The 14,662-nt window shown below is 36.5% G+C and overlaps 2 protein-coding genes across 12 annotated transcripts in view; one reads left to right on the top strand and one right to left on the bottom strand.

Annotated features, from left to right (window-relative positions):
* The window catches only part of QSER1 (glutamine and serine rich 1), a 57,316-nt gene extending 54,814 nt beyond the window's left edge, over window positions 1-2,502 (top strand). For all 9 annotated transcript variants that reach the window (XM_023761822.1, XM_023761823.1, XM_014463726.2 and 6 more), the window contains one exon: window positions 530-2,502. In XM_023761822.1, the coding sequence (XP_023617590.1) occupies window positions 530-670 (141 nt within the window). In that variant the 3' untranslated portion in view covers window positions 671-2,502. The remainder of the gene's footprint in view (window positions 1-529) is intronic.
* LOC102419534 overlaps window positions 1-14,662 on the bottom strand; it is an 84,980-nt gene that overhangs the window by 45,303 nt on the left and 25,015 nt on the right. Inside the window, exon 3 of one of the 3 annotated variants that reach the window (XM_023761837.1) lies at window positions 13,923-14,027. In XM_023761837.1, coding sequence (XP_023617605.1) covers window positions 13,923-14,027 — 105 coding nt within the window. Of the gene's footprint in view, window positions 1-13,701; window positions 14,055-14,662 lie in introns of those variants that run through there. The other 2 variants (XR_330367.3, XR_002831502.1) reach the window with 2 other exon arrangements.

The raw sequence follows: 14,662 nt of genomic DNA on the forward strand, positions 1-14,662 counted from the left end.
TTTAAGTATCATAATTTAAGTTGCTTAGAAATTATATATGACAATAGTACCACTTTGTGGATGGGATATCAGGATTAACTCGCTCAGGGTTTAAATGTAGATAGTACTATCAGGTGTTTTGTTTTGTTTTTAATTAAAAAGGGTTGAGTTTACTCACAGTTACATGTAATGTATTTCATAATGGTCTGGTTTCAAAAGATGTTCTAAATCTAAATCTAACCTCTGTTAAGCAAAGGAAATATTGACCTCAAATTTTGTCATTCTGCTTTTAATACAACTGAAAGGAATTTAAAAAGTTTGAACCACTTTTCCTGGCCTTCTTCCTTGCTCCCATGGAGCCAAAAATGATAGGATTAGACTTCATTCAAATGTACATGAAATAATTATTCTCCGTGGATGGGTTTTGAAAAAAAAGATCAGTACTTATAGGTGAATTAATAAATCCTCTTTTCAGGATATAGAAATAGTCTTTATAAAGAGCTTATATAGTGATAAGTATAAGCTAATGTGGCAATTCTCGTTATTTTAGATCTCTTCTGTGCAGAAGAAAAATGAAGATTTAGGACAAGAAGAAATTGTTCAGCTTTGTATGAAAAATGTAAAATGGGTAGAAGACCTATTTGAAAAATTTGGAGAACTTCTAAATCATGTACAGCAGAAATGCTTCTAACATTTCCAGAAAATTTTCATCTGTTTTGTAGCACTAATGAAATGGTGGAGGGAGTGATCAAAGTTGGTCTAGAGCAGTGGTTCTTAACCTTCCTAATGCCGCGACCCTTTAATACAGTTCCTCATGTTGTGGTGACCCCCAATTTCATTGTTACAAATTGAACATAATTAAAGCATAGTGATTAATCACAAAAACAATATGTAATTATATAGGTGTTTTCCGATGGTCTTAGGCGACCCCTGTGAAAGGGTCGTTCGACCCCCCAAAGGGTCGCGACCCACAGGTTGAGAACCGATGGTCTAGAGCCTTGGATAATCAAATGTTGAGTAGTGATCTCCTGCAGGCACACCTGCTCTGGCCATAGAACTTGCTTGCATCCTCACCTCTGCTGAAGGACAGTGGTGCTGCCAAGGAAGTCAGTCCTTCGAAAATGGATCTACGTCCCACCACATTTTATCCTAATGAATGATTTTTCTATTTTGTAAACCATTTGGTAACTGAGTTTTATTTTCAGAAATGTTTTTTGACAAATGATGAAGCATGCACTAAATATAATTTTTCTTTATTGTTAGGTAACACTTAAGTAGCTTGATTATTTTTTCCTGACTCTGACTAAACACCAGCATGATAGAAAGGTGGCTGAAATCATATGTTTGTATTCATGTCTGGCCACAAACAGAAAGTGTTGTACATGTGTAAACAGACCTGGTGTGCTATGACATTCTGTATGAGAATATCATCAATTTAAAATATAAAATTCAGAAACTGCATTCTGCTTTACAAACTCCTTTTACTCTTAACATGTTCAGGAAACTGGATGTGGAATTGGTGCAATTCTATGACTGCTTTTTGTGTCAAATTATATTGTGATAAAAAAAAAAAACAATGACATACTATCTTCCTTATCTCGAAGAAAAGTATTTTCCTTTATACTGTTTTTTTTTTTTCCTTTGGAAAAAAATTTCAATTGTACATTTTATTTCACTAATAGTTGTATTTTTCACAAGGAAAATGTGATTATAATTGTTTGATGTACCTGTACTACACTTTTCATTTTCAGTAAATCTTATTTAGTTATATGTTGAATTTCAATTGTGAATTCTATCTTGAGGTAACCTTTTTGTTTATACAGATTTGCTTCAGTGTTATCCAGAATATGCATTCAGTACTAGAATTAGTTTAGCTTTATAATGGGGTTGTGTTAGACACTGCTGTAATTTTCTGATTCATGAAAATAAATTTCTTACTAAACAAGCATTTGATTAACTGATTTGTTGAAACAAAAATCTAACCCCATTATACATTTTAAAGAATAAAATTTATAATTAGATTACATGCATGCAGTGTTAAACACAGCCTGACTCTCAGAACTGGAAGTGGTAGAGCTCTCCTTGGTGCCTTTCCAACCCTTATACATGCTATCATAGCTAGTTAATTTGTCAATTTGTCAAGTACTTTAGCTGAGAGACAGTGAATGTATTAGGTTCAACATGACCTTGTGTTTTTTGTGTTTGCCAACAGGATGCCTTATTTGTTTGAGAAAAAGATTTAATAGTGTCCTTCTAAATGATCACCTTTTTTTAGGATTCTAAAGAACTTGTTAATCATCATACTTTTGTTTATTTTACTACCATTTAGTGCCTTAAGTCCTATCAAGAAAGCAGTGTTACTGCTCAATGCCCAAATAAGACGTGCTTATGTAGCTACTGCTATTGTCTTCATTTTGAGTTAACAGGCTGACTTCTTATAATTAAAAACCGAAGTAAACTGGCAAAGAATTGAAGGCAACATGTGACTTGATTTGGGAATAAAACGTAGCATTGAGTGAAAAATGAGTACTGAGTTAACCTTACATATTTATTTCTGATGGTTATCTTTTTAAAAGCAATAACCCTTAATTCAACAATCTTTGTACCTGCCATTAGACAAGATACTCAAAACAAAGTTTCTCTCTAGGGTTGAATGTTTCATTTCTGAAAGTTTCATAAAAACAACACCTGTTTAGGCAGCTTATTTTGAAAACAAAAATAACCTAGATTCATTTTGATAGTTCAAATAAGAAACTATCAGCAAGTGAAAGTATCATAAAATTAATTTTGTTATGTAGAAGAGTAGGAAGCAGCTATATCTCTTTCTGGTACTGACTCTGGACAGAATTGGTTTCTTTCATTTCAAAGTACAGAGTAGGTAACTACATCTCCTAATGTAGTGTTTAAGTATACATCTTTACTCCCCCAGCTTTCTTGCCTGAATCATTGATGATTTATATTTTTTTAGAAGCTGTGTTGCATTTAGGTAACTTGAAGTACATGTTTGAAATCACTAGCCACATTTTCTTCACAAGGTCCATGGAAAACAGATGTTTCCTCTAGAAAACCACCCATTTTCAAACTGTTTGCAGTTGTATTCATTGTAATAAAACAAGTGTTTTCAATAACATCAGAAGCCAAGTCTATAATACTGCCTGGAAGAGATCCATTGTTTTGTACCATTTTTTTCTCATGTAATCCATATTACATGAGATTACATCAAACTTGGGCTTTAAGGGAAAGTGGGACAATTATGACAACCATATATAATTCCTTTAAGAAGCTGAATAAATATCTAGCTGGGTAACATTCACATTCCTTGCCAGGGAGTTTAAAATTTATAATATAGAAATAACTTTAGGTTGTAGATTGAGTTAAAGAGGGGTAAAGCACATGTTGCCACAACCTAGAAAAACATGTTTAAGGAAGATTAGATTTTTTTTTACCTACAGATATCTGGAAACAATTTAATATAAAAAGTCATATGTTGGTGTTTGTTTATAGTGCAGATTAGTGGTTGGGGAAGTGGCCTAGAAAAAAGTATGATGGAAAAATCTTAAAATTTTAAACGGCTTAGAAAATGTTCAGATTATCTTCAAGTTTCTGAAATTTAAAAATGAAAATTGTAGATGACTCATACGTTACTACTATTTTCAAAGCTTTCCTCACGTTTTTTAGTCTCACTTTCCTTTTACTATACATATTTATTTTCAGCTATTTTCCAACCTATGACTTTGGCAATATACCCATAAAACCAATGTAGCAGCAGGGTTATTGAATCAGCTTTGGGTCCCAAAAGTTTCTTCAGCTGTACAAGTGAATTTTATTGTATTTGTAGAATACAGTTTTTGTTTTAAACTGTACTTTCATCTGTTGCTCAAAAATGCTTTTTAATTAGAGTGAAAAATCCCAGGATAACTGCTTCTGCGTCAGTTGCATTCGACACATAAACTGCACAAATGAACAATGTACGCTACTGGTTGTACATTAACTTCCATGTGCAACTTTTAGCATCTGTGTTCTCAAATGCATGTTTTTGTAAATCACCTTTATTTATAAGTGGCAATAATTGAAGTTAAGGATACAAAGAAACCTGCATTTGCAATCCAGAGTTTTAAGTGGTCCATAATACAATGTATGGAAATGTGAAAGATAATTTTGTATATTTGTTTGTTACTAACTCAGATCATTAAAATGAAAGCAATTTTTTAAACAACAAAATCAGAATGTTTGGGGTTTGGTCTATTTTTTAATATTTGAAAACAGGTATTGTATTTTACTAAAGCATCATCATGTTACAGATTTCTCATACAACACATATCATGTAGAGTCCTAAACAAAGTTATTAGGTATAGGTGGTATATGATCCACCCATGATTTTCTAAAATTAAGTCAATATTGATTAATTATATACTACCTCAGCTGACAATATCAGAAAATAACTGAGTTTGTGTTAAGGTAGAACTCTTTTAGTCCTTTTCTACCTATAAAGGTGTATGAATCCATTAATTCACCTAATTTTTTATTTGAAAATAAAGCAAAGCTAGAAGTAACTGCTACTCTCAAGATATTTTTATTATCTATATTAAAAGGTAAAAAAGAAATGTGTCCTGACTGATCCTTTAATTTTCAGAATAAGATTCTGCCTTAACCTTCAAATAATATTTTAAAATACTAAATATTTCAAGCAAAAATATTGTCAGCATATTTGCTATGTTTTAGTTTTGGTTATATAAGAACTTATTCCTTGATTTATTTTACACAGTTCAAAACTAAAACTTTAATCAATGATCTCTATCAAAAAGTATTTTAAAATTCTGTAACATATCTCCATTTGGCTGCTGACATTGCTGTTCATTTTAGTATTTTTGCACAAAATATTTTAGAATACAGCCACTATTCAAAACTATATGATAGAAATTAATACTACACTGCTTTGCTAATGTAGTTCTTTTTTAAAAAATATATTTTTAATGATTTCAGAGAGGAAGGGAAAGGGAGAGAGAGATAGAAACATCATTGATTGGCTTCCTCCTGCACGACCCCTACTGGGGATCGAGCCTGCAACCTGGGCATGTGCCCCTGACCGGAATCGAACCTGGGACCCTTCAGTTCACAGGCTGAAGTTCTATCCACTGAGCCAAACCAGCTAGGGCTTATATTCTTTTTTTAGTATTTTAAAAAACACTTTGTAGCCAGGCTAGTGTGGCTCAGTAGTCAAGCACTGACCCATGAACCAGGAGGTCCAAGTTCGATTCCCTGTCAGGGTACATGCCTAAGTTGAGGGCTTGATCCCCCAGTAGGGAGCATGCAGAAGGCAGCCAATCAATGGTTCTCATCATTGATGTTTCTATCCCTTCCCTTTCCTCACTCTGAAATCAATAAAAACATTTTAAAAAATTTTTGTATCTCAATGAAACTCAGTTATTTAACCTGACTTTCTCAGGGAAGATTTGAAAGGGAATACTGCTACTCTTTGTTTTCCATGTGGAAATGTTTTTATTAGCAGAAAAATAATAAAACTACTCTTAATTTTTGTTCTTAAAGTCCAAGAATATAAAAATGAACTTGTAAAAAAAATTACAAACCATTCTCTACTAGGTCTTTGACATCAGCCTAACACACACTTTCAGTTCCCAATACGGGGATAAATCGCAAGATTATGTATTTATGGATTTGCCCTTTTCTGTAGTGTGGCTTTAAATAAATTCCTAAATTTTAGAGATACCATATTTAAATGAAGATTAAAAAGGACATTCCAAAGTGGAATAGAAACTAGATTATTGATCATTTTAGTTTATGTACATATCTGTTCTTCAGTTAAAATGAATAATTTAGAACTGAATGGTTTCAAATAAAAGGAAGATACAATTACCTGTTAGTCTATTGTTAAACCTTATCTATTTTGTGATGTTAATCAGGAGTCAAGAAGTTACTTTGCAAAAATAACTTAAGTTTTACATATAATTTATCTGTGATACATGGAGAGTTTACTGTTTATACCCGAACTAAATATAAGTGTTCTTTTAACTTAGCTCTTTAAAGTATTTAGAATAAGGCAACAATGAAACTCAGAAAATAGAATAGGAAATAATGGACATAATAGAAATGTTTTTCTTAAATTGTAGCCAAAATTACCTTTTTTTCCTGTCCTTCCCTCCTTCACAACCTTCCCATGGACTTTTTCATTGCCTTTAACCCAAACTCTATCACAGTTTACAAAGCCCCTAAGCACTGTCCTCCTCCTTACTGCCCTTCCTCTATGTGGCCCATTCTTAATAAAGTTTAAATTCCTTAAATGTGCATGTTTTTTCTTGCCGCCAGTCCTTCCTGTTCCCTCAGCTGAACTATTCTTCCTCCATCTCTTAATTCTTCAGATTTCACTTTAACGTCACTTCTGTTAGCCAGATTAGATTTTAACCCTCTGGACTAGATTAGATGAGCATTCACCACACTTTGTGTGGTTGCTTGATTGTTGTTCTCTCTTGTGCTGGATCCTAGCAGCCCTTGATGATAGGACCCATGTGTATTTTGCTCACTGTTGCATTCCCAGTGTCTAGTGCAGAATCTGGTTTCATTAAATATTTGATGAATAACTGAATATATGAATGGAAAGTTACAGGGAGCATGAATAAGGTAAAAACAGTTAAGTATTCACTGAGATTTTGCAATAAGAGCATTACTGACCTTAGTGTGCAATAATAATTGCAACATCAGGAGAAAATGTCAATACCAGGCGTTTATATAATACAAGAATGCTGGTATTTTATGAAAAAGTGAAATGTAGTAGCCATCGTATTTTACATTTTGTCCTCATGAAGAGAGAGCCCAGGGACCAGGATTTCACATTCCTGTCTTTTGGGTTTTCAGACTCTTCAGATAGAATAATTAAGAGAAAAAGTCCTGGTAAAAGTAAATGAAAGTTTCTGGTAGATGCACTCCCTGTGAGCAACATTCTTGGGGGAAGAGTTCATTTACTTGGGGCAGTCAGGGAAGGCTTCATGGAAGCAGTAATGATGAAACCAATCCTCAGGTTGGAAGGACTTTTAAACAGCTGGTTAAGAAAGACCACATGAGCCCTAGCTGGTTTGGCTCAGTGGATAGAGTGTCAGCCTGCGGACTGATAGGTCCCAGGTTCAATTCCAGTCAAGGGCATGTACCTTGGTTGTGGGCACATCCCCAGTAGGAGGTGTGCAGGAGGCAGCTGATGGATGTTTCTCTCTCATTGATGTTTCTAACTCTCTCTCTCTCTCTCTCTCTCTCTCTCTCCCCTCTTCCTCTCTGTAAAAAATCAATAAAATATATATATTTTTAAAAAGAGCCGTAACCGGTTTGGCTCAGTGGATAGAGCGTCGGCCTGTGGACTGAAGGGTCCCAGGTTCAATTCTGGTCAAGGGCATGTACCTTGGTTGCGGGCACATCCCCAGTAGGGGATGTGCAGGAGGCGGCTGATGGATGTTTCTCTCTCATCGATGTTTCTAACTCTCTATCTCTCTCCCTTCCTCTCTGTAAAAAATCAGTAAAATACATATTTAAAAAAAGAAAAGAAAAGAAAGACCACATGACAGTTTGTATTCAGGAGAATGTTTTCTCCTTCAGTTGCCACTAAACTAGCTCTACTCTCGGCATGTCATGTGATATTAGTCTGGATGTTTTTCTCTTCCTCAAAATTAGGCAAGTCTTCAGCTATTAATGTTCTTGGTCGACTGGAATGTTAGGAGAAATGTAAAGTGGTTCAGTTTGGCAGCACCAAAAGAGGTACAGCAAAATAGTAAGAATGGAAAGGCCTTACCACATTATTTTACTATCTTTTACTAACTTGCAAGACGCTCAAAATCATTAAGCAGCTAATTTTACACACGTAGAAACCCATCAGTATTTAGTTCATCTTGTGACACTAGTATAAGATCAATTAGAAACATGTCTGATATCAACAGTTAATTATGGAGTACTTAAGGTCTGTATTCAATTAGTCCTCTATCTCCAATAGCATGTCTTTTACACAACAGGCACTTAATAGGAATGTGTTGGATAGATGGGTGAATATATAAATGAGAGTTTATTTGGAATCAGTTTGATGTTTTCAAGGTGGCCTCAGAGTAGTTGAAAATGGCAAACTGTCTCTTTTTAAAATTTTTTCTCTTTTGTTAATACTCACCTGAGGATATTTTTTCCATTGATTTCTTCTTCTTATTATTATTATCATCATTTATTTATTTATTTGAGAGACAGAGAGAGAGAGAGAGAGAGAGAGAGAGTGAGAGAGAGAGTAAGGGGAGGGGAAAGAGAGAGAAACATTGATGTTAGAGAGACACATTGATTAGTTGCCTCCTGCACACCCCCCAACCAGAGCTGGGGATCAAGCCTGCAAATGAGGTACATGCCCTTGACCAGAATGGAACCAGCGACCCTTGTGAGCCGATGCTCTATACTGAGCCAAACCAGCTAGGAACTGTCTCTGTCTTTAAAAGAAAGTCTCTCTTATACTACCCATCTTTTGCATATCACTCTCTTAGTTCTCACTGTGCTTCTCTACAGACCAGAGTCTCTTGTCATATTTAATTTCCATTTACTCTATGGAAGCGAATGGGCTATTATCAGAGAGCAGGTGTCTTTAAGCAGTGAAGCAAGAGAATTCAAAACACTAGCAACAGCCTAACAGAAAGAACCCGGCTTCAGAATGAATTTTTAAAATTAGCTTTGTGTACATACACTCTATCAATGACTTAAAAACTGTAAATGGGCCAATCAGTATAAAGTCTTTTAAATGCCAGTCCTCCATCAAGTTTATTATAAGATAATGTTATTTGACTTAAGTAGAAGTCAGGATGTTAGGGCTTTGCACAACCAATGCTAATGCAAATGCATTAACTTTATCATAGGAGTTTGCAAACAATCCACTATCAAAAAGATTATGCATTAAAGCACCATTCACAAAGCACTGCAAAGCAAAAACCTGCTTGTTTTGTTAAGTATGCTCATTCTACTCAAGAACAAACACTGCCATTCAATGAGAAAGATGAAAAATCATCACTGTAACTGGTACTTGAGCACTACTATATTAGCTGCTATAACAAAATGTAATAGACTAGGTGGCTTAAACAACAAAAAAATTATTTCCTCGCAGATCTAGAGGCTAGAATTCCCAGATCAAGATTCCTGGCTTGTAGACGGGCTGCTTTCTTGCTGTGTCCTCAAATGGCAATGAGAGCAAGCTCTCTAGTGACTCTCCCCACACTTATGACCTTATTTAACCCTAATTACCTCTCAGTTTCCATCTCCAAATACCACCACTTTGAGGGTTAGGATTTCAAAAATTAATTTGGTGGGACAAAAATATTCAGTGCATGATAACCACTGAGGTGTCAGCTATGGCATAGAAAAACTTAAAGCTAGCCCTGAACACAGTCATCATGGATTGGCTTAAAATGATCTCTGGTCTATCAAGAGGCAAGAACAGAATACACACCTCCCTTCTCCATTATTTCTTCAAATATTTTTTTCTGCTCTTTTCTATCTTCTCCTTCTGGTACTCCCATTACACATATGTTGTTGTGCTAGTGGTGTCCCACATTTCTTCTGAAACTTTCCTTATTTCTATTCATTCTCTTTTTTCTCTGTTCTTCAGTTTGCATAATCTCTTGATCTATCTTCAAGATTGTTTATTCTTTCTTCCGTCAGTTCAAAAGCATACTGAGTTCCTCTCATGAGTTTATTAATTCATTTACTGAACTTTTTAACTTCAGAGTTTGTTTCCTGATCACCAAAGACCCCTCATGATGTAGCCACCTTATGTTTCTCACCTAACTTCTTCAGTTCTCCCATCGCTACCCTTATGGACTCTATTCCATAGCCACACAGCTTTTTATTGCTGAGTATGCCATTTTAGACATGTTTTTTCATGCTTTTACTTACGATATTTCTTCTGCCTGCCTGGAAGTGCTCTACTTCCTCATCTTCCTCCTCTATGTGGTAAACATCCTCTAATGCTCAACTTTAACACAGACCCACTGAGAAGCTTTCTATATCCCCCCTAGACAGAGTATGACCATCCTTCTTATGTGATCCCAGAGAATTCTAAAAATGCTGCCTCTATGACAAAACTTACATGGCCTGAGAGACTGAATCAGGTCAAATAAAGATAAGTCCTGTGAATGCAGCTTTTTGGAGAGCTACTATGCAGGTTAAATAGTGACAATTCTCAGACAATGGGACTTTCTGAGGTGCTCCAAACCTGTTCAACCCTATCCCGCGGCTGCTTTGCTGCTATTTTATAGATACTACTTTGGTTTTTGAGGCTACTGTAGAGCTAGGGAGAGTGGGATGGGAATAGAGCAAATTTTTAAAACAAATTTTTTATTGATTTCAGAGAGGAAGGGAGAGGGAGAGAGAAACATCAATGATGAGAGAGAATCATTGATTGGCTGCCTCCCGCATATCCCACACTGGGGATCGAGCCCACAACCTGGGCATGTGCCCTGGGAATCGAACTTTGACCTCCTGGTTTATAGGTCGATGCTCAACCTCTGAGCCATGCTGGCAGGGTGTAACAGAGCAATTTAAACACCACAAGTCTCAGCCCTGGCCAGGCAGCTCAGTTTGTTAGAGCACTGTCCCCCTCCACCAAGGTTGTGGATTTGATCCCTGATTAGGGCACATACAAGAATCAACCAATGGCCCTGGCCGGCTTGGCTCAGTGGATAGAGCGTCAGCCTGCGGACTGAAGGGTCCTGGGTTTGATTCCGGCCAAGGGCACATGCCTGGGTTGCGGGCTCGGTCCCCAGTGGGGGGCGTGCAGGAGGCAGCCAATTGGTGATTCTCTCTCACCATTGATGTTTCTATCTCTCTCTCCTTCTCCCTTCCTCTCTGAAATCAATAAAGAAATATATTTAAAAAAAAGAATCAATGAATGAAAAATAAGTGGAACAACAAATTGATTTCTTTCTTTTTCTCTCCATTCCTCTCTCTAAAATCAATCAATAAAAAAAATAATAAATATCACAAATCTCTCTGTTCTGAGATTCAGCCATTTTTCTCAAATGAACAGTCCTCAGGTCGTTGCAAGGCTTTGGTTACTTTCTAGAATTCTGAAAAAGTTGAGCTAGACAATTATTGCCAGTTATTTCACTGCTTTATGGAGGAGCAGGTTTTGGGAAGTCCTTACTCTGCCATTGTGGAAGTGTTTCCCAATAAATGTTTATTTAGTTAAGAAGAATTGCTGGGGTCCATCCCCAGCAGGTCCAGGGGTCCCCAAAGGTGTGGACGAAGTCGGCGAAGAAGGAATGACACAGAGGCAGCGTTCAGTCGATCAGCATAGCCAGGTTCTGTCTCCAGGTTCTCCAGCTAGGTTCTGTGTCCATGTTCTCTCGCTAGGTTCTCCAGCCAGGTTCTAGCCCGGATCTCCAGTCAGGTTCTGTCGCCAGGTTCTAGTCAGGTTCTCTTGCCATGTTTTCTTGCTAGGTTCTGTCTCTAGGTTCTGTCTCTAGGTTCTGTCTCTAGGTTCTTCAGCCAGGTTCTCTCACTAGGTTCTGTCTTCTGTTGTCTTGTTACATCTGTATTTATACCAGTTGATTTTAATCCTGTCAATTTCTATTCCAAAGGTTAGGGTGTTGTTTCTTATCTCCATTCCAGGGAGTAAAGATTATGTAGCTTAAGCGTGATTGTTCTTAGTTAAAGTGATTAACTACCCGCCTGGCACTTAGTTAAGGGGTTTTATTCCCTCCCTAACTTCAGGGAAAAATTCCTACCTGGGGAAACAACCTTTCTCGGAGAGGTGACCTTAGTTAAAACACATAGCACCAAGAAGGGGAGCAAACATATTAAGAACAGTATGCCATATACGCCAGGTCCCTTGAAACATATGCTGTGCAGATGTTTCTTCTCTGAAGCGACTGTGTCAAGCAGCAAGGATGGACCGGCTCCCAGCAAAGAATCACATTACATGATTATACACACACACACACACACACACACACACACACACACTCACTTACAGCCTCCTGACACAAAGAAAACAAGACTTACAAAAGAAGCAAAATTGTAATTCCAAACCAAATCTAAGTCCTAATTTATGTTTCCTTTTATTTTTTCATTATTATTTTTTAATATATTTTTATTGATTTCAGAGAGTGAGGGAGAGGGAGAGAGATAGAAACATCAATGATGAGAGAGAATCATTGATCGGCTGCCTCCTGCATGCCCATTACTAAGGATCGAGCCCGCAACCCAGGCATGTGCCCTTGACCAGAATCGAACTCAGGATCCTTCTGTCTGCAGGCCGGTGCTCTATCCACTGAGCCAACCAGCTAGGGATTATGTTTCCTTTTAATATTTACTTTTAATAGGCTACCTTAGTTAATATTTATCCCATTATTTAAAGTCTCAATACTATAGACAATTGCAAGGCCTTAGGAGAAAACATAGGAAGAATGCCTGGTTCCAAACATCCAAATGACCCTTTATTTTTAAGGGCCTTATCAAATAGTTTAGTCAATGTCCCAAAGAAATGTAAACTAAAAGTAACATGCATTTACTGGGTAGCTCAGTTGGTTAGAGAGTTGTCCTGATATGCCTCAGTTGTGGGTTTGATCTCTGGTCATAGCACATACAAGAAGCAACTAATGAATGCATAAATAAGTAGAACAATAAATTGAGGTCTCTCTCTCTGTGTCTCTCTCTCAAGTCAATAAATAAAATAATTAAAATTAAAAATAATAATAAATGCCACAAGAGGCAAAATATAAGAGTTGCCATGAATAAAGTTTTTTTAATGATTTCAATTGGAAAAAACCCTATAAATTTTATAATGAAATGGTTAGGTGAATGATGATATATTTATACAATAAGAGTATGTAGACTATAAAATGTTTATGACGGGTTTGTAATATGTTCTAGCGTTAAGTAAAATATGCAAATGAAAAATTTTACATACAGTAGGATCTCAGATAAAATATGTGCACTGTTTTTAAAAAATGTTTAGTGTTGGTGAGGATGCAGAGAAAAAGGAACCCTCGTGCACTGCTGGTGGGAATGCAGCCTGGTGCAGCCACTGTGGAAAACAGTATGGAATTGCCTCAAAAAATTAAAACTGGAACTTCCATTTGACCCAGTAATATATATCCCAAGAAAACAGAAACACCAATCAGAAAGGATATATGCACCCCTATGCTCATAGCAGCACAATTTACAATAGCTAAGATTTGGAATCAGCCTAAGTGCCCATCAGCAGAATATGGATTAGAAAACTGTGGTACATCTACACAATGGAATACTATGCTGCTCTAAAAAGGAAGGAATTCTTACCATTTGCAACTGCATGGATGGAACTGGAGAGCATTATGCTAAGCGAAACAAGTCAGTCAGAGAATGATAAACATCACATGATCTCACTCATTTGTAGAATAAACAACATAAACTGATGAACAAAAACAGAACCAGAGACACAGAAGCATTGAACAGACTGTCCAACCTATGAAGGAAGATGGGGGGTGAGGAGGTAAGAGATCAACCAAAGGACTTGTATGCATGCATATGAGCATAACCAATGGACACAGACAGTAGAGGGGTGAGGGCATGTGCTGAGGGGCTGGGAGTGGCCGGGAAGATGTCAATGAGAAAAAAAGGAGACTCATCTCATGTAATACTTTAAACAATAAAGAATTTAAATTTAAAAAATGTTTAAATGCCTCAAATGTTAATAGTGATTACTTCTGGATTGTAGAATTTTTTAAATGCATTTCTTTAATTTCAAATATTCTCCAGTGTGCAATTATTTCTATTTTAAGCAATAAAAGTAAACTGCTTTAAACACAACTCCTTTCTTCATCCAACTTGGAATCATAATGCTGGACTTAGCTATTGGCTGATAATGAAGAGCTGGAGAGAGTATCTACCAAGTTGCAATTTGTTAATGGCAGAGCCAGTCTAGAAACAAGTTCTCCTACCATGAAGTCTTCATACTTCGCTGACTAGAGGGAGCAAGCTTTTGTTGGGGCTCTTTTGTTGTGCCCATTGGTGTATCCAGGTTGCTGGCTTCTTTAGCTCTAACTCTGGAATACATGAGGCAAAAAAGAGAACTTGTTATGCCAGGTAAAAGGAAACTTTATGAGGTATAATTCTCAAAAAATGGTTCTCTGAAATTCTGCATTCTAATTATCAGTGGTACATGTTAAAAAATGATGATGCCCAGCTGGTGTGGCTCAGTGGTTGAGTGTTGACCTGTGAACCAGGAGGTCATGGTTTAATTCCTGGTCAGGGCACATGCCTGGGCTGCAGGCTCAATCCCCAGTGTGAAGCATGTAGGAGGCAGCTGATCAATGATTCTCTCTCATCATTGATATTTCTATCTCTCTCTCCTTCTCCCTTCCTCTCTAAAATGAATAAAAATAGATTTTTAAAAAAATGATTTGTTTATTTTATCATAATTTTTAAAAATTATGGAGATTCTCAGGTACACCACCCCAGAAACAAGAAATAAAGTGGAATGGAGGACAGGAAGTTGCATTTAAAATAGCACATAATAGTAGAAGGTATGTTCAGTTTTAAAAAAATTAGAATGTAATTTTTAGAGCATATTTGAAGTCCTCATAGATCCAGGATCTTTGGTAGCCTCTAAAAGGTCATTATAAGGACATGAAAATCTAATTTTTTTCTTCTAATTTATGTGAAGATGGATCAAACCTGT

The sequence above is a fragment of the Myotis lucifugus genome, unplaced genomic scaffold, assembly GCF_000147115.1.
Source record: "Myotis lucifugus unplaced genomic scaffold, Myoluc2.0 scaffold_218, whole genome shotgun sequence".
Classification (NCBI taxonomy): domain Eukaryota; kingdom Metazoa; phylum Chordata; class Mammalia; order Chiroptera; family Vespertilionidae; genus Myotis; species Myotis lucifugus.